Below are 27,397 nucleotides of genomic sequence, written 5' to 3' on the forward strand. Positions count from 1 at the left end.
TAGATTTACATGTTTAATACCATACTATCTACATGGTGTGTTACATACACTATAAAAGAGATTCATATACACAAGATAACACCTGTTGTAGATTTACATGTTTAATACCATACTATCTACATGGTGTGTTACATACACTATAAAAGAGATCTCATATACACAAGATAACACCTGTTGTAGATTTACATGTTTAATACCATACTATCTACATGGTGTGTTACATACACTATAAAAGAGATTCATATACACAAGATAACACCTGTTGTAGATTTACATGTTTAATACCATACTATCTACATGGTGTGTTACATACACTAGAATTACATACACTAATATCACAGACATCAACTGAATAAATTAAAACCATCGTCTCCAGGGTCTAATACAGCTGTTTGAAGGCCACAGTGAATGAATATGGATGAAATGAAATGTCCCTGTAGTGTTAAAAGTTAATCCTAGGATCCGTCACCATGGTAACATGTTTCTAAAATGTATCACAAAGGTAACAAGATGTTAGCATGTATCACCAAAATATCAAGTTTCTAGGATATACAATGTATTACCAAGGTAACAGGATCCTAGGATATATTACCAATGTAACAGGATCCTAGGATGCATCACCTGGGTAACAGGATCCTAGGATGCATCACCAAGGTAACAGGATCCTACGATGCATCACCAGAGTAAACAGGATCCTAGGATGCATCACCAGGGTAACAGGATCCCGTGGTGTATGATTTTCATGAAATGATTTCTACTTGTATTGTTGCGGAACTAGAGAAGTATGTGTTACTAATTAATGTTGTCACGTTCAAAGACGTAAGCTGCTTACTCCAGGCAGTCACAGCAGTTTCCAGGGTTACACAATGAGAGATACCACTTAAGACAGTTAGACAATAGGGAAATATCAGCCATCTATTCAGTTAAGAACATGTTTACTTAAAAACTAGTCACATTTTTACTAAATCTATGAAAAATATTAAAATCCAGCTCTTGTTCAATTTTCTTATCACTTCAGTGTCTATGTACAAAGTTTGAGAAAAAGTAGGACAAATTAGAGACAGATTCAGTTGGACTGCAGGCTTAGTTATCATGTTTCCTCAGGATACTTTATAAACCTATAAATGTATCACACTGCTAGAAAGTCACCAAATTTGTCAGAAAATTTGCAGCCAAATTCAAGTAACATTTAGCTAAACAGAATTATTTTAAAAATAGCTATACACATTCAAACAACAAACATTTTTTAAATTAGCTTAATTGCATATATTCACTAAATTAAACTTTAAATCACATTTAGCAATTTGGCCCTGAGTTTAGAGTGAGAATGAAGTCATGTGGGGACTTCAGCAGATGGTTGGAGAGACGTGTAGACGAAGTCTGAATGTATATGATTAATATGTGTAGTCATCCGACAAACATCAGTGGGTGGGTCTGACTTGAGAAAGTTGTATGTATATGATTAATGTGTGTAGTCATCTGATGAACATCAGTGGGTGGGTCTGACTTGAGAAAGTTGTATGTATATGATTAATGTGTGTAGTCATCTGATGAACATCAGTGGGTGGGTCTGACTTGAGAAAGTTGTATGTATATGATTAATGTGTGTAGTCATCCGACAAACATCAGTCGGTGGGTCGGACTTGAGAAAGTTGTATGTATATGATTAATGGGTATAGTCATCTGATGAACATCAGTCAGTGGGTTGGACTTGAGAAAGTTGTATGTATATGATTAATGTGTGTAGTCATCTGATAACATCAGTCAGTGGGTCTGACTTGAGAAAGTTGTATGTATATGATTAATGTGTGTAGTCATCCGACAAACATCAGTCAGTGGGTCGGACTTGAGAAAGTTGTATGTATATGATTAATGGGTATAGTCATCTGATGAACATCAGTCAGTGGGTCTGACTTGAGAAAGTTGTATGTATATGATTAATGTGTGTAGTCATCTGATGAACATCAGTCAGTGGGTCGGACTTGCAGAGTGATTTTCTGCTGATTGTCCAGACATTCCCTCAGTTTGTTCTCCGTCATCGTCAACCTCTGCTCCAACAAGGAAACAGTCTATAAAAAACCAAACAGGAATATTTCATATCACATGTACTGGCAATGTATGTACATACTGTAACATAGGAGAGGTTTACATGTAAATGAGTAAACAAATGGACATCAACATATGACTGCAGGCATCGAAATAAGTCGAGAATTGTCGTTCAGGTTACCGGGAGGTTACCACATGTAAAAAAAGTTGAGAACGGTTTCCAAAACGTACACCAGGCAATGTATTCCGGACTTCCACGTTTCATTTTCTCATAAGGAATTGCATCGATGTTCGCGTGCACTTGTGCAATTGCAAGCAATTATAGTCACTCCACGTTTAAGCAGTGTCCACTAGATGAATTTACTTCCGTGTTTTGTTTTCTCGTACGAAATTGCACCGATGTACGTGCACACTTGTGCAATTGCAAGCAATTTTGGCAATCCACATTTAAGCAGCGCCCACTAGATAAATTTACTTCCGGATTTCATTTCTTTTATCGATGTTCGCGCACACCGATACAATTTCAGAACGTTCATAAATACATGTATACTACAATAATCATCTGGCACACATGTACGGGCGTTAAAAGTAGTAGTAACATGAATTCAATTCTAACTTTCATATAATTGTGATAACCTATAGGTTACCAGGCTATATTTTGTGGTAACCTATAAACAGATTACAGGGCTCGAACTTAAGAATTTATCACTCACTGCAATTAAAAAAACAATTGCCGTCAGTGAAAGGGCCCACCGACGACAATTTTGAGTATGCCGACAGCAATTTTTTTAAACTGACTTTTGTAGCAAATAAACTTGTCTGAAAGGTTATTTTTCTGTATGTATATGTAGTCATATTTCTTCAATTGATGTCAATAAACTTCAGTAAACAAGAATTTATTATAAATGGAATCATGGACTACTAGCATAAGGTAACATTTAACAGAACCTGGCGTTTCTGAGATGAAGTTGCCCAAGATGTTGGTGAATATGACATGAAAATTGTTCTGTGGATGACATTAATTTGTAAACAGTGTTCTCGCGGGGTAAAAATTAAAGAATGGTGATCGCACACCATTAAAAAAAAAAAAACACTAAAAAGTTAAAAAGAAAAGAAAAAGGAAACGTTTGGTTACTGTATATTGTTGTGTGTTGGTCAGCTTTCTGGAAATACCTATCCCTTATTTTGCCCCTCAGTATCTGGTACTGAAAAGTTGGTACGATGTACAAACTGCCTTATATTTTATGCACTATTAGTTAAAGGGACATTCCTGAGTCTGACATTCACGGGTATTCGTTTTGATAAACTGATCAAAGTTTTAATATTATTTTTTTAATAAATATTTAAGATATATGAAAATTAATAAAGAGATTTCTTTAAGTGATCCCCTACTGTGGGTGAATCGATCGCATTGATACTGCCAACTGATAAAAAGTAGTTTCGTTTTTGTAAAGGCACTGTATATATTATTTGGCACCCAAAATAAACAATTTTAATAATGAACTCTACAACTTCCATTGGTTAAAATAAAATAAATTAAACGTTTCTAATATTTAATAAAGAATTGCTGAATAAACAAATGACAGTAAGTACAAATCATCAGTTACGACCAATTAAATGTGCAATTGGAGATTGCCGAAACAATAAAAATTAAAAAAACTTCCATTGCTAAACTAAAATATAACATATTGTGTGTATCAAACATAAAAATGGATACTGGTATGGGACACAACTGGCCTCAGATTACAGTTATCTTCCCAATTGGTTGTCCAAAATCCAGAAATTTGTTCGCGCAAAGTCGTCTGCAGTTTGACTGTGATTATTTCATGGCAGACAGCTATGAAGTGGCAACTGTTTGATTGAAGTTGACAGGGGAGAGCATGTAGTTTGTAACTTGTTGACATTGAAGACTTGTTTGTGGTAATTCCGGCCCATGCAAAAGTAGTGCTTTTTGTGTAAAATGGGTGTACTCTGACCTGGTTTAGAGGGTGTGTTTGTTTAAACCAATATGCTGGGAGAAAGAGCTGGACAACAGGTGTTGTCCTTTTCAGGGTATGTTTCCCCCAGGCAGGCAAAGGAACATACAAAAGTCCACAGGCCTGCTGATATTAATAAAAATGTTATAGCCACTAAGGCTACCGTTAAAAAATAGTGTTAAATTACGTAAAGGTCACTGTCGTAAGCTACTGAAGTTTTTCGTTAGTTGCGCTTTCGTACACAACGTGGCTTGTTTCCTTTGATGTCCAGTGTGCAGACTGATCGATGTTTTTCAGTGTGAAAAAAAAAGTGCATTTTGAAATAGTGGAGCTGGGTGCTGTAAATTATAACAGGATGCCGAAAAATAAACAGGGGCACAGAAAAACAAATGGGGCTGCCAAACGTGAAAAGGGGCAGCATAACACGAAAGCGAGGAGGCAAAATGCAGTGAGAACGTATATTATACATGGCTAGTTCCATCAAGTGGTACTAACCAAACACCCATTAACTCCAACCAGGACCCAAATGCCCTTGTTACATACTGTCAGATAATGTTCATACATGTCTATACATTTTGCAGTCAGTGAGGAGCTTTACCAACGGCAGTAATTTTCATCTGGCGGCACAAAAGTGCCAATGGTGACGCCCCCAACCGACGGCAGTTTATATGTCACTAACGGCAGTTGCCATCGTTGTCACCGTTAAGTTCAAGCCCTGGGTTACCAGACACAATGCTTATTTCGATGCCTGGACTGAACAAGTGCAGATCAAAATAATACTCTGAATAATACTACTGATCTGAATACATGATAGAAAATCTAGCTCACATTCCACGACTAAAACTATAATCAGATGTTCATACAGCTAACAGTGAAATAATAATTATCTGAGTGGCAGACAGTCAAATATCTGAGTGGCAGACAGTCAAATATCTAATTAACGTGACTCCGTGCATGAGTTAATCAAAACAGAAATCACTACAGTGAAATAATCAAATACCTAAATGAATAAACAATGAAATTATCAAATATAAGAGTAACTAACAGTGAAATAATCAAATATGTCTGTGACTAACAGTGAAATAATCAAATATCTCAGTGACTAACAGTGAAATAATCAAATATCTGTGACTAACAGTGAAATAATCAAATATCTCGGTAACTAACAGTGACATAATTAAATATCTCTGTGACTAACAGTGAAATAATCAAATATCTCAGTGACTAACAATGAAATAATCAAATATCTCAATGACTAACAGTGAAATAATCTGATGCGGTGAGATCATCTCCTACCTGAGTGAGAATGTCGAGCTGGCCGGCGATGGTTTCCATGAACTGTGTTAACTGTGGGGGGAGAGACCGTGACTCCAGGGTCTGTGTCACGGACCGCGATGCTGACGGATCCGCCGCTGAGTAATTGACATCCCCCGCGCCGCGATCCGCCGAACTCATCTCGTAGTCACTAAAAAAACGGCCATTCGCCATGCTTGTCTGAAAAAAGAAAAAGAAGGAATAATTGTTTGATTAGAAGTCAAAGGTGATTCTGGTGTTGAGGGTTAAATGCAAAACTCACTGCCACCACATACGTTACTGTTTCCAGTGGACTCGGAAAGGATCTTTTACATGCAGTTCAGTACAGACAGAATACCACACCCCATGTTTTGCAGTAAGTATTGTTAGAACAGTGAAGACATAAGAAAGATGAACAAATCTGAATTGAGAAAGCGTTCCACTGAGTTACACAGGATGACAGACAACAGAGCGTGGAATATAGCGTGAGTTGTGCTAGACACAGAGTGGAGAATGCAGCATATGCCGAGTGACAGAGCATGGAATATAGCGTGAGTCATGCTACAGACACAGTATGACAGACAACAGAGCATAGAATATAGCGTGAGTTGTGCTAGACACAGAGTGGAGAATGCAGCATGTGCCGAGTGACAGAGCATGGAATATAGCGTGAGTTGTGCTAGACACAGAATGGAGAATGCAGCGTGAGCCGTGCAGCTCCAGGGAGAGTACACACCTCAGACTGGAAGAGTGCGGGCCCCACATCTGTTATGGCCGGTTCCTCATCATCCATGCTGCGCACGGCCAACTTAGCGTCAAGCTGTAACAAACCAAAACCAACTACAGCATGCAGGAAACAACGTGCAACATCCTTGTTTGTGTTAAACTGGCAACACTTTGTTCAGTGTCGTGCTGTGATGAGTCGAGTCGTGTAGTGTTGCATCATAATACACTTGGCAATGTTCAGATTGCGACACAATTCTAAAATATTAAACACTAGTTGCTAATCAATTTTTAAATTAATTAGCAACTGATCTAATAAAAAATTGGAAACAACTTCCTCCGATTCACGACAGTAATGACAAACACTATCAAACATATAACATAGCCCCAGTGCATCTCATACACCACAGTACTGAAAAACAAAACTAACAAACATTAATAACATAGACCCAGTACATCTCATACACCACAGTACTGGAAATAAAACTAACAAACATTAATAACACAGGGTTCGAACTTAACGGTCGCCCAATTGCCCCTGGCAACTAAAAACCCACAGTAAGGTTGCCCGCCTTAATCAATAATTAATAAATACATAAAAGTACAGCTATGTAGCCTACTTTGCACCATGAAAAAGTGTAGGTCTGCTTTTTAAACATATGCCCAATATAAGAATAGGTGTAAGGTAAGTTAAGTGGCATGTAAAATTGGGCACAAATTCATGTCGACAAGATTCAGACCTGGTTATGTGTACACGTCATAGATCGTATCCACTGAACATTATATTTTAGGGTGTTTTTTAATTATTATTATCTCATTGAGATGGGGTGGGGGGAGGAAGGGGTTGTGTCGGTTATACCAGTGCTCAACATTTGGTGAACGCAAGCATCTTTCTTTGTTATATAATTGGGAATTATATAATCCTATTATCTAATTTAATATGAAACGCTAAGCGATTTCGCAAACCTAACACATGCGTAGCTCGTGTCCTAACACGTGCATACACATGTAGCTCGTGTTCTAACTTCTAACATGTGCATAGTTCGTGACACATCACGTGCATAGTTCGTGTTTACCACTCGTGGCTTATCGCGTCTCATGAATACTAAGTAGGTGTCAACACTCTGTATTGACAGTGACAGTGGGGAGTCACAGTGGCATGTCTGTTATTTATTTAAAGAGTGGGTTGGTTGAGTGCAGGAAAAGACTCAAAATAAACGTTTTCTCTTATAATCTGTTGCAATATTGTTTGTTTTTTTAGAAAATATTATTCGGGCAAATGAAAGTGCTGTCACCACTTGCCCGGATGGCAACTCAAAAAAAAAGTTAAGCGCAGACACTGATAACATAGCCCCAGTACATCTCATACACCATAGTACTGAAAAATAAAACTAACAAACATTAATAACATAGCCCCAGTGCATCTCATACACCACAGTACTGGAAACAAAACTAACAAACATTAATAACATAGCCCCAGTGCATCTCATACACCACAGTACTGGAAACAAAACTAACAAACATTAATAACATAGCCCCAGTGCATCTCATACACCACAGTACTGGAAACAAAACTAACAAACATATAACATAGCCCCAGTACATCTCATACACCACAGTGCTGGAAACAAAACTAACAAACATTAATAACATAGCCCCAGTGCATCTCATACACCACAGTGCTGGAAACAAAACTAACAAACATTAATAACATAGCCCCAGTGCATCTCATACACCACAGTACTGGAAACAAAACTAACAAACATTAATAACATAGCCCCAGTACATCTCATACACCACAGTGCTGGAAACAAAACTAACAAACATATAACATAGCCCCAGTACATCTCATACACCACAGTACTGGAAACAAAACTAACAAACATTAAAGGGACACACCCTAGTTACGGCTAGTTGTTAACCATTACAGCATTGTTTTTTGCTATTAAACCCATTTGTTTCACAAATAAAATTGCATTTTACTTACCGTTTATTATTTAGAATATACATTTCCATTCACCTGAAGTGTTTTTTGGTAATCCTGGTTTTTGTAATACCACAAAATGCATTTTTCGTATTTCATAAAATGGCACGGGCCTCTGAGAAAAAACCGTTGAGCAGACAAGGTCTAATCTATTTTTAGAGGGGATATTTCCATTTCAATGTCACAGACGTTGGTATACCACGTGACCGTTATCATTTTGGTTCGGTTTGTTTTCTCGTGCACGGTTCGCACAATCAACATCCGATTTGTTGTCGTTCATTTGTGAGATTTTTCTTCACAGTTCGTGAACATTTTCAGTAACAATAAAGTTTAGACAAGTAACTGTCTCAATACAAAACGTTACAAACCCTTAAAACCAATAATTTGGCTAAGTCTTACGATATCTGGAGAGGGGATACAACCAGGACAGAACAGTTGGAACATGTCCAGGAGAGGTGAAAGGAACGCACCCCAAGTCTGTGAAATTTGTCGTGGCGTAGGCATTGTAGTGCTTCGAGCGACATCTACCGGTGACATCAGAATGCTAACTTTCAAAATTATTTCAAACAATTGGGACATGGGGATTCCCATGGTATTTATCGATATAAAACCTGCTTTTTCACTCCATTTGATAAAAACGTGATCTAAGTGTGTTACAGGTTTGTAGATTAACCAAATTATAATTTATTTTCGCTGGATGGAACTAGGGTGTGCAGCTTTAATAACATAGCCCCAGTGCATCTCATACACCACAGTACTGAAAACAAAACTAACAAACATTAATAACATAGCCCCAGTACATCTCATACACCACAGTACTGGAAACAAAACTATCAAACATTAATAACATAGCCTCAGTACATCTCATACACACAGTACTGAAATACAAAACTAACAAACATATAACATAGCCCCAGTGCATCTCACACACCACAGTACTGGAAACAAAACTAACAAACATTAATAAACAGCCTTTATCACAGACGGCTGCTGATGACATCTTAGAGGTTAACTTTATAATAAAAGTGTCCACTACGAGTTGTACAGTTTAAATGTATTTACTGTATGTATATTGTTTGTATTCCCAATAATGAGTAAAGTAAGATTTCTTTGTTTGCTTTCATGTATGTGCGACAAACCATGTTACAAATACCTAAGCTAAATGTTCCAAAGTTTATTTAAAAACAAGAATTACTATTGTTATTTCTCACGGTACATCATTCTATATCACTTTATGTATGTACACTACACAGCAGACAGGGAAAACTGAACAAACTCCATCACTATTCAAGGGAGTTAATTCTAAGTGTACAATTTTCAATGTTTATAAAATTGAAATAGCCTTTATTGAAAATGAAAACGACTGTAATGTCTGTCATATGCTAAGATTTGACAACAACTTGGCAAAACGTGTTTAATGTGTAATTTTAGTCGTTAAAATGGTTGGGGAATATCTTAACGGTGACAGCAAATTCATGACAGTCTCTTTAATGGCTTGGTGTAACTCGACTCACAGTTTTAGAAACCAGTCTCTTTAATGGTTTGTTATAACGCAACTCAGTTTTAGAAACCAGTCTCTAGTTTGTTGTAACTCAACTCAGTTTTAGAAACCAGCCTCAAGTTTGTTGTAACACAACTCAGTTTTAGAAACCAGCTTCTAGTTTTAACTCAACTCAGTTTTAGAAACTAGTCTCTAGTTTGTTGTAACGCAACTCAAATTTAGAAACTAGTCTCTAGTTTGTTGTAACTCAACTCAGTTTTAGAAACCAGCCTCTAGTTTGTTGTAACGCAACTCAAATTTAGAAACCAGTCTCTAGTTTGTTGTAACTCAACTAAGTTTTCGAAATCAGTCTGTTTGTTTGAGTTTTAGGGGCCATTATCAAGTTATATTAATAAAGATTGAAATCCAAGCTAATAAAACAATAGCTGACAAAGCTATTAACTTTTTTAAAGTCATATCTCTGCACAGGCAAAATCAAAAGGATGTTTTAACAATATTCGGACTGGTCCATAAGTCCACTCTCTCCTGCTCAAGTTGTCACCTAAATTAAAGGTATAAAACTTTATAAAGTAAAGTTAAACCAAATAAAATAATTTTCTAGTTAAGTACATCAGTGTGTCTATATATGTATATGTGTATGTGTATGTGTATGTGTATGTGTATGTGTATGTGTACGTGTATGTGTGTATATATATATATATATATATATATATATACACACACACACACACATACATACATATATACACACACACACACACATATATATATATATATATAAATAGTTTTTTTAAGGACACAATTATATGAAAGTACAATCCTCTGACAATCTCTAGGACAACAAAAACAAATTGGATATACAAACGCGGATAGTTTAAACAAATACTATTTATTATTATTTTATTTGTCATTAAAAAGGATCAGCAATAGGTTACTACAGCAAGACACCGAGGACCGGCTCTTTACCGTGTAGAAAAGACACTTACTCGTTTTGGAGACTTGGAGCGCAGCTTGGACCTCGGTGGGATATCCTCGACGATGGGCTGGGACCGCTCCTTCTTACGCTGTGATAACACCTCATTAACATCAATCTGATCAAAGTTCGTCTTCCACGCTAGCACCTGCAGTCAATACGTGAACGAATTAATCAAAGGTAAAATTAACTGATGAAAAAAACACACACACAGTATAAAGATAAACAATTGCTATTGAGTGTAAATGAAAGTACAAGATATTATCTATTAAGACATGATTCCTATAGAACAAAAGTTAGTTTGTTTTGTTTAACGACACACAGCATAAAGATAAACAATTGCTATTGAGTGTAAATGAATGTACAAGATATTATCTATTAAGACATGATTCCTATAGAACAAAAGTTAGTTTGTTTTGTTTAACGACACACAGAGCCAATTGATTTATTAATCATTGGCTAATGGATGTCAAACATGTGGTAGTTTAGACATATAGACTTAGAGAAGAAAGCCGCTACATTTTTCCATTAGTAGCAAGTGATCTTTTATATGCATCATTCCACAGACAGGATAGCACATACCGTGGCCTTTTATATACCAGTTGTGGCGCACTGGCTGAAATAAGAAATAGCCCAGTTCATATAGAACAACATCCTGTACAATGACCGCGTACTGAATCACAGAGAAGTAATTGTAATCATCAAACCTGTTCGTCCGAGCCTCCAGATGAGAAATATTCTCCATTTCTGGAAAACGCTACAGCAGTGACCGGTCCCTGGAGAAAACAGACAACATCATCAGTTTTGGAAATAATTAAATCTGTCAGAAGTTGAAAAAAAACCTGACTGCCATCCCCACAAGCAGTCTTAGAATCATCCACCTTTTTGCCTGTTTCTCACACACTCTTTCCCCACCGACTGCCATCCCCACAAGCAGTCTTAGAATCGTCCACCTTTCTGCCTGTTTCTCACACACTCTTTCCCCACCGACTGCCATCCCCACAAGCAGTCTTAGAATCGTCCACCTTTCTGCCTGTTTCTCACACACTCTTTCCCCACCGACTGCCATCCCCACAAGCAGTCTTAGAATCGTCCACCTTTCTGCCTGTTTCTCACACACTCTTTCCCCACCGACTGCCATCCCCACAAGCAGTCTTAGAATCGTCCACCTTTCTGCCTGTTTCTCACACACTCTTTCCCCACCGACTGCCATCTCCACAAGCAGTCTTAGAATCGTCAACCTTTCTGCCTGTTTCTCACACACTCTTTCCCCACCGACTGCCATCCCCACAAGCAGTCTTAGAATCGTCCACCTTTCTGCCTGTTTCTCACACACTCTTTCCCAACCGACTGCCATCCCCACAAGCAGTCTTAGAATCATCCACCTTTCTGCCTGTTTCTCACACACTCTTTCCCCACCGACTGCCATCCCCACAAGCAGTCTTAGAATCGTCCACCTTTCTGCCTGTTTCTCACACACTCTTTCCCCACCGACTGCCATCCCCACAAGCAGTCTTAGAATCGTCCACCTTTCTGCCTGTTTCTCACACACTCTTTCCCCACCGACTGCCATCCCCACAAGCAGTCTTAGAATCATCCACCTTTCTGCCTGTTTCTCACACACTCTTTCACCACCGACTGCCATCCCCAACTTGAAGAAAACACAGACTGCCATCCCCACCTTTTACCCACCGACTGCCAGAAATACCGAGTTCAAATACATGACACAGATATTGGAGAAAAAAAAATGACCAAGTTTGCAGGGTCTTAAAAAATATGGATTTTCATCAAAGAACAGACTAGGAAAAGCTTTGTGGTAGAGCTAGAACAGTTTAGATGTTCTCAAGTAGTGGACGCTGAACTCTTCCCTCAAAGTGATAAGCCCGCTTGCTGTGAAAGTACCTGGTGACCGTGAAGCGTGTACAGTATTCTGCCCTCCAGCAGGTCAAATATCTTGATGGTTGCGTCGTCCGAGCCGGTGATGAGATAGTTCCCAGTCGAGTGGAACGACAGCTTGTTGACCGGACCGGAGTGAGCTGAAGACAAACACGACGACTAGAAACATTGTTACACACACATCTCGACATTCAGATTGTCTTGAGATGACAATTCAATACAATTCTCCAGAATTAAATGTCTCACACAGCAAAAAAAAAAATTGGTGCACTGTGATGAACATCTATAGGTGCAACTATAAACCAAGTTTCATTGATGTAGGACTTATAGTTTATGAGAAACTGATCTAAATGCAAAGCTTTAATGGAACAGTTGCATCAAATAACGACAAAAATGCTGCTGCAGATAAACTTTACAACAGCTTTTTGTTAAAAGTATTGCATCAAATTGGTGAACTTGATGAAGTCAAGATACTGTGTTGAAACAATTAGTGATGATTGTGTAATATTGTAACACCTGTATCCGATTTACCTGTGATTATGTATCTGATTTACCTGAGTGATGATTGTGTAATATTTTAACACCTGTATCTGATTTACCTGAGTGATTGTGTATCTGATTTACCTGTGATTGTGTATCTGATTTACCTGTGTGACTGTGTATCTGATTTACCTGTGATTGTGTATCTGATTTACCTGTGTGACTGTGTATCTGATTTACCTGAGTGATTGTGTATCTGATTTACCTGAGTGATTGTGTATCTGATTTACCTGTGATTGTGTATCTGATTTACCTGTGATTGTGTATCTGATTTACCTGTGATTGTGTATCTGATTTACCTGAGTGATTGTGTATCTGATTTACCTGTGTGACTGTGTATCTGATTTACCTGTGATTGTGTATCTGATTTACCTGTGTGACTGTGTATCTGATTTACCTGAGTGATTGTGTATCTGATTTACCTGTGATTGTAAATCTGATTTACCTGTGTGACTGTGTATCTGATTTACCTGAGTGATTGTGTATCTGATTTACCTGTGATTGTGTATCTGATTTACCTGTGATTATGTATCTGATTTACCTGAGTGATGATTGTGTAATATTTTAACACCTGTATCTGATTTACCTGAGTGATTGTGTATCTGATTTACCTGTGTGATTGTGTATCTGATTTACCTGTGATTGTGTATCTGATTTACCTGTGATTATGTATCTGATTTACCCGAGTGATGATTGTGCAATATTTTAACACCTGTATCTGATTTACCTGAGTGATTGTGTATCTGATTTACCTGAGTGATTGTGTATCTGATTTACCTGTGTGACTGTGTATCTGATTTACCTGTGATTGTGTATCTGATTTACCTGTGTGATTGTGTATCTGATTTACCTATGTGACTGTGTATCTGATTTACCTGTGTGATTGTGTATCTGATTTACCTTGTGATTGTGTATATGATTTACCTGTGTGATTCTGTAATATCTTGTTCATCCTGATGTCCCACACTTTCACACTTCCGTCAGTCCCAGCACTCGCGATACACGTCCCACTCGGATGGAATTCAACATGGTTTACAAAACTAAGAAAAAGAAAAAGAATAAATAAACAAACAAAATAGCTCTTTGAAATCAAAGAATTGGCAATCGGAGCCGAGTATTAGGTAATAGGTAGCACTATACCAATTAATTTCCGGCTGGGTCGAAGTTCGAGGTGCACCGAACTTTTGATAGAGAAGTTAACACCACAAGTCCTGTGATTGGTTATAAATGTGAGTGTGTTGGTTGTAAAAAAATTTAGTTTCATCTGGGCTAAAAATGTATACAATTTTAATTCATCTAGTACCACTGTGTCAAGTAGCCTTGTGCTTGGAACATGTATGGGATACATGTAAAAAAAAGTACTAAAATGTTGTGTAAAACTAGGGGTGTTGTAAAAAACATCTGGTTATACCGAAAATGAGCCATGAAAGGTACCGTTTTTTGCAGTTAATACTTTGAGGTAGGGGTTGTAGTACTGATATTTATGGGTCATAGTTTGGTTGATATATTGCATATAGTGTTTTTAAACACAAACGTTAACATGGTCGCCTATGGGATTTGAATTGGTATAGTCCAACCTATAATAGAGGCTGTATTGTGGCAACTCAGTCTGGTTAGGCTATATGCACCACTGGATACCTGTATTGTGGCAACTCAGTCTGGTTAGGCATAATACACCACTGGATACCTGTTTGTGACAACTCTGTTTGGTTTGACCATGTTTAATCTCACTTGCCAATTTTTTTAAAATAAATTTCACAAAGAATAAACAAGAGCATTAACCTGAACTTGAAGCTAAAAGCAAGAACATGTGCTTGATGGTGTAAAACTGATTTATAACAAGTTATGATGTAATACTCATCACATACTCTGTTATGGAAGCTGGTCTAATCGCTTTTAGATTGCACCAATGTCACAGCAATAAACACTGGGCCAAATAGATTTAAAAATAAAATGCCAAACATATGATAACAAACAAAAAATAAAATGCCAAACATATGATAACAAACAAAAAGTAAAATGCCAAACATATGATAACAAACAAAAAGTAAAATGCCAAACATATGATAACAAAGATAAAATAAAATGCCAAACATAAAATAAAATGCCAAACATATGACAACAAAGATAAAATAAAATGCCAAACATACGATACCAAAGATAAAATAAAATGCCAAACATATGATAACAAAGATAAAATAAAATGCCAAACATATGATAACAAAGATAAAATAAAATGCCAAACATATGACAACAAAGATAAAATAAAATGCCAAACATACGATACCAAAGATAAAATAAAATGCCAAACATATGATAACAAAGATAAAATAAAATGCCAAACATATGATAACAAAGATAAAATCACCAGCTTATAAGTTTGTTTTGTTAACGACACCACTAGACAACATTGATTTATTAATCATCGGCTATTGGATGTTAAACATTTGGTCATTTGACATATAGTTTTAGAGAGCAAACCTGCTACATTTTTCTATTAGTAACAAGGAATCTTTTATATGCACCATCCCACAGACAGGATAGCACATACCACTGGCTGAGATAAGAAATAGCCCAATGGGCCCACCTACAGGGATCTAGAGGCTACGTCTCCCCCCCCCCCCCCCCCCCCCCACCAATTTACAAAAGCATTAGTCACTCAACTTGCACTTTGATTTAAAAGGAGTGAGGTATGATACAAATAAACTTTGCCAATATGTAAATGTAACTGGTTCTCAAGTACCACTTCCTATCAGTGTTTTTTAAACGAAATACTTAGTGCCATCTCCAAAAGAAAACCAGTTAACTAAAGTTCAGTCACCATTGTTCACAATAACAATCTACCAAGTTTTAATACAAGCTAAAGTCTGTGACCCTGTCAAGATTAAGTATGCACTGAAAAAGGCATAAACTTGATTTCAAACAGGTCCTGAAAACCTTGTCTGAATTCAAGTCGTGTCAGCACGTACCCTCCAGTTTCGAAAAACGAGTGGATACATTGTTTGGTCTGTCTGTCCCAGAGTCTGACGGTTTTGTCATCACTTCCCGACACCAGCAGGCGGCCATCTGGCGAGAACCTAGAGAAACAGAACACTCACATTTAGGTAAATTTCACATATTAACAAATACATCATTAATTAAGCGATTCAGTCATCATTCTTATATCAAACAATACCTTCAAATTTACTTTAAAAAAAAAGAAAACAGAAGAAGAAAAATAACTACTGTAATGTAGCTAGTGAGAAACGCAAAACCACTAGCCCCTGCGGGCTAGTGGTTTCCCCCCTCCTCTCATCATCACTCGATCGTGGGGTGTTTTTTTTTCTTTCTTTCTTTTTCTCTCGGCTGAAATTTCGTTTAATAAATTTGATTGTGACGTTTGTCATCGAATAATATCAACAACGCAATCAGTATATAATAATAATCCACTTGAGTTAGGTCTGCAAACTGCAGTAACATGCTATCTCTACATTCATTCATTTCAACTTATTTTCGTGCTTATATCCAATTAAGGTTCAAGCACGCTGTCCTGGGCACACACCTCAGCTATTTGGGCTGTCTGTCCAGGACAGTAGGTTAATTGTTAGTTGGTTAGTAGTTAGTGAGAGAGAAGAGGGTGTAGTGGCCTTACACCTACCCATTAAGCCCTTAAGAACTCGCTCTGGGTTGGAGCAGGTACCGGGCTGCGAACCTGTACCTACCAGCCTGTAGTCCGATGGCTTAACCACTACGCCACCGAGGCCGGTCTATCTCTACATCGTCACAGTTACAGCATGCATTGTTTACCTTTCCCTTTCAAGTTTCTGGCACAGGAAATAAAGTCTAATGACATGCGTGTTTTGATTGGTTAGACACGTCACGTGGTAGTTAATCTCGCACATATGTTTTAGGCTAAGCACTTGGAAATCACCAATCGCGACGACAGGTTAATCTCAATCAAGTAAACCCCAGCCATGCTTTGAATTTCAGTGTTTGTTTTATTTACCTATTGTTTTCTAATTTAACACTTTGCTAACATGTGGTTATCGGCAATCAGGAAAACAATTTACTTTAATAGTAACCGCATATGCAATGACTCGGCTTGGCCTATTACGTGTAGCGGTTTGGATAATACGTCACAGTTGCCGATACAAGATAATACCTTTTTTGTTCATCAATTAACAACGGATTAGATGTCGCCGTTATATTCTTTTGACATCGGTCTGACACGGGATAATGCCCTGTATTTGGCATCACCGTTCCTGGCGACATAAATAGTAGGCCCTACATATATAACCAACTACCAAATACACTGAACCATCTATTACCGTGTGTCACACTGTCGTACCCTCATTTAAATTTAATTATTTTGATAGTGTGTTTAGATACCAACCAAGAGTTTGCTCAATTATTTTTCCCCGGGGGGAGGGCAAAAACGAAAACGGGACAATGACGATGGATCACACTTGACAAAAGACAAAACGTACGACACGACAAAAAACTGAAAGTTACAACATGATTTAAGTGTTTGTTTTATTTTACTGTTATACTCGTAAATGTGTAATGTTACAAAAATTATATAAAAATCCAGTTATAATTGATCAGGGATTTGGGCTAGTGCTTTATCTTGGTGGGCTAGTGGTTTTCACAAACCCACTTGCCCTGTGGCTAGTGACTTTTCAAAATATTTGTCATACTCTGGTTTACTAACTCGGCACTAGGTCAGTAAGTGTATGTTAGTGTGTTTACTAACTCGGCACTAGGTCAGTAAGCGTATGTTAGTGTGTTTACTAACTCGGCACTAGGTCAGTAAGTGTATGTTAGTGTGTTTACTAACTCGGCACTAGGTCAGTAAGTGTATGTTAGTGTGTTTACTAACTCGGCACTAGGTCAGTAAGTGTATGTTAGTGTGTTTACTAACTTGGCACACCGGACCCAGTTCATGTGCTGTGTGAGAGAGAAAAGAAACTTCTGTCTGTGCACCGCCCACAACTGAAACAAATAAAAACACCAGTCACCTCTCTTAATCAGATGATGAAAAGTTAAAAATAATAATAATAAAAAAGGTATTGCTGCATTTAAAAATGATCAATACAAATCTGGGTAAATGATTTGTTAACATTCTTAAAATACAAAAATACAATCAACTATAGTGCTGTCGGAAATAGAATAAAAATGATTTTTGTCGATTATTTCTTACATATTAAACTGACATGTAAATATTTTGTAAATATATATTTAATGATACTCTACCTAATTTAGCATTTACTTGTTTTGGCTCTCATTGATGTACAAGGTGGTGTTTACTCTTGAAATTAAAAGAAATATGTCAGTAAACAGGTGATTTGTGCACTTTATTGGAACAGACTATAACAATGTTTGGTCAACATATGTCAATTTCATTGCTGTTTCAATATGTGAGGGACCATTTCTGATGACAATTTACCCCTATTCCTCTCCAAAACAAAACATTTGTAGACATTTATAAGTAACTTTTGAGCAAAACTGTCAAGAACCATTTTGTGTTTGTGATCTATTATACCGGTATTAAAGGTGCTATCTCAAAGTTGCATAATGACAGCTATTGCAAACAATGCTTTTATTAAATTTTACTTTAACATTTAAAGACTACACCTTTAACTATATACCCATAAATGATTATAGGAAATGATTTTATCTACTAGTAGAAAATACATTTTTATTGGAGAATCTTTATCACAAACAGATGGTCACATATAACTTCTAATATATAGCACCTTTAAGTGGTTGCAAGATTGTGTAAATTTCTACTGTATTTATATTGAATTTATATTCACTAAATATGCTGGTCAAAATTAATCATTTATGCTGCAATTCAAAATAATCAGTTATCTTGCAGTTTTAAATTAAAAGTTTGTTTAAGGGTAAATGAAATTGACACATATCCATCAAAATGTGTTATAGCCTGTTCCAATAAAGGTCACAGATCTCCTGTTTACTGACATCTTTATTTAAATTTAAAGAGTAAACACCACATTGTACATCAATGAGAGCCCAAACAAGTAAATGCTAAATTAGGTAGAGTATCATTAAATAGGTATTTACAAAATATTTACTTAATAATAGTAATTGACAAAAATCATTTTTATTCTATTTCCGACACTACTTTAGTTTGATTTCTTAAAACATACATAAAATAATATGAGAATTATTTAAAATCAGATAAAACATACATAAAATAATATGAGAATTAGTTTAAAAGCAGATAATCGAGATAGAATTATCACTGATGTAATGATAGAATTTAGCAAATAAGGAACTGCATACAATCACTGATGGTCGCCCTTTCACCGATCTGTAATAATTTTGTGATGAGTTCAAACAACCACTCAAAGCGCTCTCACCTTGACCGTCTTGTCGTCGGATGCTGTACACAGAGTCTGACCGTCTGCAGAGAAGTCGACGCTCCTCACCGTGGCGGTGTGAGCCTTGAACACGGTCGATTCTCCTTTACTGAAAATAAACAGACACAGTAACGTATTCTTCTCTCGACTTTGACGTCACCTAACCTCAGCTCACCTAATAGCTGATGTTTTTTCATGCTAGGGAGTCGTTAAACATTAATTCATTTCATTGACTTTCATCTACTTAACACCAAACGTAGACATCAGAGTTGAACTTGTTATCTACATCAATTCTGAAAGTTTTTGCCCTAGGTAAAATGCCCACCTAAACCAATTTTAAGCCCGCCCACACCAATTATAAACCAGAATTTTGACGCAAATACCGACTTGAAGAAAGCCTGTGTGTGTTACTAGACGACATTACGGTCATATCGCGTACTGAAGACAAAAGACAGGTCTCAGAAACTTAAGGGAACAATAGTTTAGTTTGCACGTGACGTCACTCATGCAAGCTTTGTTTAGCGTTACCCAATTTTCATTTACAAGTATATTAAAGTTATGACACCATTTGTTTTTGTGTAAGCCATAAATAGTTTATGCAACTGTCCTACTTACACACTAGGAATCCACAGTCTGACGGTTTTGTCTCGGGATGAGGACGCCACTAAATGTCCTGACGGGGAAAAACACACGGACATCACAGCATCCTGAAACACGAAGGAAACTCATCTTTAAAACACACAAAAACAAGGTCAGTTTAAAATCTCCTACCTTGTGTCCTACGAATCTGTAAACATTAGTCTAAAATCTCTACCTTGTGTCCTACGAATCTGTAAACATTAGTCTAAAATCTCCTACCTTGTGTCCTACGAATCTGTAAACATTAGTCTAAAATCTCCTACCTTGTGTCCTACAAATCTGTAAACATTACTCTAAAATCTCCTACCTTGTGTCCTACAAATCTGTAAACATTACTCTAAAATCTCCTACCTTGTGTCCTACGAATCTGTAAACATGATACTCTAAAATCTCCTACCTTGTGTCCTACGAATCTGTAAACATGATACTCTAAAATCTCCTACCTTGTGTCCTACGAATCTGTAAACATGATACTCTAAAATCTCCTACCTTGTGTCCTACGAATCTGTAAGCTCTCATCTTTGGTTTGAAGTTCCACACCATCAAACATGAGTCCATCGAGCCAGACGCTGTAACACACAGAAATTTAAATCTTCAGATGATTACAGTTGACAGTTTAAACATTGTGACAAAATCTATAAACGATATCACTTGCTATAAAAGAAACTCAACAACAAAGAAAACCAGCTTCTCTGTGCCATTCTTATTGGTAAACTTCATTCCCTCTAGGTACCGGTACTGATAATATTACTCATCAGTACTAAAACAGAACATACATGCGGTCATCATCAAACCCCGTGTATTTCTCGTCATTCAACTGGGCTGCCAGGTCCTCCCTTGAGTTTGGCTAGAATGTAGAGAGAATCTGACACTTCCCTTTTCAAGATAACATACATGTATGTAATGATCAGAAAGAGTGCATCATTGGATGTACTCTAACTGGCATATTAAATACTTATTATCACCACCAGTATAAAACAACAATGACAAAAATAACAGTACAATGTAATAAAGTCCATCACTTTACCGAGCTGGGTCATGTTGGGGTTGAAGTCCAACCCCGTAATTGTGTCTCGGTGGCCCCTGAAGTGCCGCTCCAGTGATGGATCCTCCTGGAAAATAACAACATGAGTCATTAAACGAAAAAAACTAATGCAAGTAATATAAATCATAAATTTATTCAATATAGTTGTAAGTAAACTGGACCATTGGACCGGCCTTGGTGGCGTTGTGGTTAGGCCATCGGTCTACAGACTGGTAGGTACTGGGTTTGGATCCCAGTTGAGGCATGGGATTTTTAATCCAGATACCGACTCCAAACCCTGAGTGAGTGCTCCGCAAGGCTCAATGGGTTGGTGTAAACCACTTGCACCGACCAGTGATCCATAACTGGTTTAACAAAAGCCATGGTTTGTGCTATCCTGCCTGTGGGAAGTGCAAATAAAAAATCCCTTGCTGCCTGTCGTAAAAGAGTAGCCTATGTGGTGACAACAGGTTTCCTCTAAAAAACAGTGTCAGAATGACCATATGTTTGACGTCCAATAGCTGATGATAAGATAAAAAATCAATATGCTTTAGTGGCGTCATTAAATATGTTTGACGTCCAATAGACTATGATAAGATAAAAAATCAATGTGCTCTAGTGGCGTTGTTAAATAAAACAAACTTTACTTTTCATTTTGAAGTAGATTGGCCTCAATGATATTGGGCAATCGGAAATCCTCGTAACTTCTGTCGAAACAGAACCGAGTGTAGCTATACAGTTTATTAACGTGTTTGAATATTCCTACAAGCGGAGAAATTTTCCCTTACAAACAAAATAATCTAAATTAGATATGCATCACTAATTGTTTATTTTGATAACAAATAACTAAACTATAACAACATAATATCAATACGATAACCAAGAGAGTAACAAGCATCGCACCTCTATTGGAAATTGGACTTGCCTGACATCAGACCTAGAAATAATCATGGCCGCCAGTATTTCGTTGAACACTGAAATTTAACCTAACTTGATAATAATGGCCATTGGTTGTCAAAAGCTAGCGGAAGTGAGCCACTTACACTAACATATGACACCCACGTGTTTGGAGTGTCTGTAGGCCCTATGGTATGTACTATGTACAGTCAATAGAAATATAGTGATGTAACACAAGGCTCAAAATAAGCAGTGTTGCATTGCAATTTGCGATAATTTGAAATTATAGGCCTACATGATTATGATTAAATCAATTTTTTTTCTATCTCATTATTTAAGGACTAGTAATGCGCCCCTCTCCTAAGAGAGTTGTGGTTTTCTAGGTCAGAAGGCCTAACTGCGCTATTTGTGTAACAACTGCATTCAGCGATAGGCCATGACCTAGTTTCTCTTTGCGTAATGCCCAAACAAGCATGCGCCGCGGTTGCATAGCAAAAGCATTTTCCTGCATCCCCTGGCATGGTTTTTTTTTTAGAAAGTTTATATGAAATGTATTTAAGGCGGCCACTGTTTCAAACATGACTTCTTGCGATAGTTTAAGGTATGTAGAGGCGTTTTAAGGTGCAAAATACTGTCAAATCAATGTTTTATCGAGTTTGATGTCAAAATAAGGGGAATTTGAAACTGAATAACATTCTAGTCCTCGTGACCTAATTTCCAAAATTCTTTTTTAATTTTCAAACATAAACATATCGTGTTTAGTACCAAAATAAAGGGTATAATAATATGGACTCATGGATTTTGAGAATGGACTCATGGAAATGAGCCAATTCAGAAGCAAATGAGTCCAATGGAAAAAAATGGGACTCCTGGGAAAAAATCCTTAATGCTACCCCTGAATACCATAGATATACACTTTTATCATAGCTGTTCCAGTATGAGGAGACGTTGGGAGTTTAAGTTTGTTCATTTTTTGTCATGTTCTTTTTTGGTAACGTGAGGAACTGATGTTTACACATTCACACAGTATGAAAACTAATCATCATATTTCCTTCTTCCTTTTTTATAATATACGTTGGTTATTTAACTAATATAATGTAATAAAGAAAATAAGTGTTGAATGTATAATTATTAATCCTGAGCAAATCAAAATAATTAGTATGGTAAAAATGTAACGTGAGTAACCTTGGAATTGCATGTAATTATATATTTAGGCTTATTAGCCAGTAAGTGGCAGCAAAAACTAACTTGGTGTTAGTGACAAGTATGTTGGAATAATTATTCACACACTAGTATTGTTCTATTAAAATAAAATGTTGGTAACTTGCGTTACATATTTTTCGGTTACTTACATTACAATTATTGATATATCCGTGTCATGTTTCATGTCACTATTGTGAAAAATTTGTGGTTTCACTACCTGTAGTATTCATTAATAGTGTAGGTAAATATTAAGTGTCATTTGTTAGAAACAAGAAATAAATGATAGAGGAAAAAATAGCAATTTCGGTTACTCATGTTACATTGTGCTAGGTGGTCTATTTGACCAAGAATTACAAACATAACATATCATATTATATAACTGCAGTGGATGTAACATGTAGAACTGTTACATTAGATATGCTATTACATATATGCAACCTGTATTTGATTGTATAAAACATAATTTATGTATTATGGCCTTAAAAAATATGCTTTTATTTTATTTTATTTGTCTATTCAGCATGCGATATCTTTTTGGCAACAACCTCAATGACAACTTGGGTTTTTTATCCATGAAATTCAGCATGTTGTTAATCATAAAACACATTCATTCATTAAAATACTTGATATTTAAATTTTGAGTCTTTGTCCGCTTCATCATGGAATTGCCCAAGTAGTGGCAATAAGGTAAATAGTGGCAATCAATATGTATACAATTATTTTACGTGTGCTGTTTGTTAAGTGTGACGTGCATTATTTTTCACTCACCAGATTGAAATTATGTGCACTGTACGAGCGCGATTGCACTCACGCACCTTAAAAGACAAGGTCTGTGGTATTCAAAAATTTAGGCACCTTGTTTTAATCGTTTCTCAACCGAAATAGTGCAACACATGGTCACACAAACCAAAAATGTATAGGAGAAGCCACGGTGACGTCATATGTTGTGATCACGTGGTACCGCGTGAGCTCTGGTAGGCAAGAACCACTGTTGACATTAGTAGTAATGAACAATCGAATGTTTTTTTCGTCAGTTAAATCAGTGTAGACTAGTTTTGATGAATGGTATTTTGTCATGGTAAATTCATACGTCGTTGTTAGCCGCACAAATCACTGTAGGAAGGATTGTGGAATTATTTTCACCTATTACTGGAAGCGACACGTCGAACAGTAAGCTGACAACAATCAACTTTGGCTATCCCACAACGGAGATCGTCATTTTATACAAGGTTTGTTGTATGTTATTAATTCGTAATACTAGTACACGTAGAGTATTTTATTGAAATGAAAAATTGAAAAGATAATAAAATTAAAATGAAAAAAAACAACAAAAACCCACCACCAAACTGACATGGAAACGAAGATGCCCTGTTGACAGTACCCAGTCAATCTACAAACAACGTTTTATGTAACTTTGTATTGACAGATCCATTATAGTGGGTAAAAAAAATCTGAGTATTTTATATTGTATCATGCCATAAAATATGTAGGTGGCTGGAGTATTTATATTTTTAATTAAATAACAGGGAGATGTGTGTGTGTGTGTGTGTGTGTGTGTGTGTGAGAGAGAGAGAGAGAGAGAGAGAGAGAGAGAGAGAGAGAGAGAGAGAGAGAGAGAGAGAGAGAGAGAGAGAGAGAGAGAGAGAGAGAAATCATGCTATAGTTACTAATACTAATATTTACACAATGTAAAACTTTCATACTTATATCATAGAAAATTAACAATTTTGATATTTTTTCTAGATATCAATGATCCCTGTTTATGGAAAAAAAGAGAACCGGCAGCTCTTGGATGGAATAAGGGCCTTTCAGGATGAATTAAGGGCCTTTTAGGGTGAATTAAGGGATGCTAAGGAGAACACTGGTATCAGATTCGGCGTTTCTTTTCTACGGTATCTCATGTTTCTGTGCACAAGAAGGATACCAGAACTTTTTTCACCGACTTTCCAAACTATGCAACATTATTGGAGTTATTCAGTATGTGATGATGACATTGATAACACACTGACTTTCCAAACTATGCAACATTATTGGGGCTATTCAGTATGTGATGATGACATTGATAACACTTGGACTTAATCTATAAACTAATGATCAAATGATATTTGCATTGTGTTAATTTGTGTTTTAAATTAAAACATAAAAACATTTTATTGTTACAATTTATAGTAGTTAGTTGTTGTAACTGTTTTTTTATTAATCAGGTTGAAAGTAAAAGCCTTTTGAAACTGCCTCTTGTCAAAGGTAACTGACAGTTTGGGATTTGAAAGGAAGGAATCTTTTATTTAACGATGCACTCACGCCATTTTAATTACGGATATATGGAGTCGGACATCTTTAGGGATCACACAGATAATATTAGGGAGGAAACCTCTGCTTTTCTATTAGCAGCAAGGGATCTTTTATATGCAGCAGCCCACAGACAGGATAATAAATAGCATAGCCGTTTTTACACCAATCGTGGAGCACTGGCTGGAACGAGAAATAGCCCCATAGGACCACCAATGGGAATCAGTCATAGACTGACTGCGTATTAAACTATGTCCTGCCCCGCATGGGATTAGGTGATTAAAATATTTATGGTAATTTATATATATATATGTATGTCTGTCTGTCTGTGTGTGTGTGTGTGTGTGTGTGTACTTGGGGGACCAAGTAAATTTAAGGTGTATCCCGTTTAGAAGGCTACGTTCTGTACTAATATTTAAAAAGGGACTATGTAGCTAGAGGGACCAATGTATGCGTGGTCATGGAACAGGTACTGAAACTAAATTTAGTATCCTCCATTTTAATACAATGTGTTAATATGTATCCTATGTCAGTAACTTTAAGGAATATAGTTTTAAAGTTTTGTAAAGTTTTCTAATAAGATACTTACTTGCTTAAACTTTATTGTTGGTGAAAAGCCTTACAAATGAACCAGTAGACAAGTATAACACATCAGTGTTGTCTACTGGTTCATTTGTAACAATTGTTCATATATATATATATATATATATATATATATATATATATATATATATATATATATATATATATATATATATATATATATATGGGGTATTTAAAATTGTTTACAGAAATAATTTCCTTTAACAAAGTGTAGGCCAATTATTTCTTTTAAACAGTTTTAAATAAATATAGGCCGACTTTTTTTATTTTATTATTTTTATTTGTGTATGCGCGCGCTCATTTGTAATGCTTTACTTGAAATATGGACCAGACACTTTAAAATTACATGGACTAAAAATATTTATTCATGTGGAAAAAAAAAAGAAAAAACAAGGAAGTTTGCTATAGTTTTGAACTCGGTCAATCGTCAAATTGTATGGGTGAAAAGAGTACATATATCTCCTCCATACAGGAGCTATGTAGAATAGCGTTCCCGTGCTACAAGCAGTAATTTAAGCACGTGTTGGCCATTCTTTGCTAGTTCGCTTTGTTACTAATGGCCATTATGATCGACTTCTGCCTACCAGATGCGCGTGCATGCTGATACGTGGCGTCACTTCCCTAAACACATGGCTTCTCCTATAACCTATCGTACTCACTAAATCCCAATTGAAGTACATGCGTCATTATTAACAAAATAAATCTTTCAACGATAACCGTCAAAACTTTCCCCGCCATTTTAAATTTGCTAAATAGAGGGAAGCAATTCGCCCTGCACATTAAGAAAAGTATTGACCTAATGTGCGCCCTGCACTAAACAAGCATATATATATTAGTTACCTGCACTATTTGGGTGGAAAATATATGAGATTGACTACACATTGTGGGAATGATATATTATGGATGTCTACTCAGATAATTGATAGATATTCCATATGACAGGTGTAGGACTAGGAAACAGGCCAACCAAGGGGACCAGCACCAAAGACAAAGTGACCATTCGACACCTCCCCCACCCAAATTCTTTGATTATGCATTGCACCCCTCCACTTGAAAATATTAAAGTGGTTTTTGTTTTTGTTTGGTTTTTTGCTAGGACATGCATTTGGGCCATCGAATACACCAACTGTAATGGTAGAAACTTTTCATAGATCTGTGCTGCAAGCAACTTTGGGACGAATTTCGAACCCTGTGTAAACATCTCGCTTGAATGCTCTGCTAATTATCAGTATCCAAAATGATTAAAGGTGTCTCACCAATGTGACTGCCATCTTCTTGTTTCAGTGTTAAGACGCTGAGTGTTTGATTTTTATAACAACACAAATCAACACTGATTCAGCTGTCAAGTCTGATCATGCACAGATACTTTCAAATAATGCCGCTAACATTGCAAATACGCATGACGGAAATAAACATTTGATTAAATCCGGACCATAACACGACTTGTA

General features: G+C 36.6%; 1 protein-coding gene across 2 annotated transcripts; it reads right to left on the reverse strand.

Moving 5' to 3' along the window:
* On the reverse strand, positions 1–27,342 carry LOC121369395 (POC1 centriolar protein homolog A-like). Of its 2 annotated transcripts, XM_041494473.1 has the most exons (14): positions 27,206–27,342; positions 20,961–21,045; positions 20,423–20,502; positions 19,910–20,001; positions 19,295–19,403; positions 17,833–17,903; positions 15,902–16,009; positions 13,857–13,972; positions 12,399–12,532; positions 11,204–11,272; positions 10,510–10,644; positions 6,052–6,135; positions 5,319–5,516; positions 1–2,069 (listed from the first exon to the last, which is right to left on the reverse strand). In XM_041494473.1, exons 1-14 carry the CDS (start codon positions 27,218–27,220, stop codon positions 1,965–1,967), a joined length of 1,401 nt encoding a protein of 466 aa, XP_041350407.1. In that variant the 5' UTR covers positions 27,221–27,342; the 3' UTR covers positions 1–1,964. The 2 variants fall into 2 exon arrangements, with proteins under 2 accessions (XP_041350407.1, XP_041350408.1); XM_041494474.1 differs by lacking the exon at positions 6,052–6,135.
* Positions 27,343–27,397: the final 55 nt, after the last annotated feature.

Source organism: Gigantopelta aegis, chromosome 3, assembly GCF_016097555.1.
Source record: "Gigantopelta aegis isolate Gae_Host chromosome 3, Gae_host_genome, whole genome shotgun sequence".
NCBI lineage: Eukaryota > Metazoa > Mollusca > Gastropoda > Neomphalida > Peltospiridae > Gigantopelta > Gigantopelta aegis.

What these genes read in the sequence shown, in the direction of transcription:
- LOC121369395 (XM_041494473.1), bottom strand. An exon ending in AGACTGTGGATTCCTAGTGT is followed by an intron (nt 19,404 to 19,909) that starts GTAAGTAGGACA and finishes GTTTATTTTCAG; the next exon opens with TAAAGGAGAATCGACCGTGT. An exon ending in CTGGAGGCTCGGACGAACAG is followed by an intron (nt 10,645 to 11,203) that starts GTTTGATGATTA and finishes TATTGACTGCAG; the next exon opens with GTGCTAGCGTGGAAGACGAA.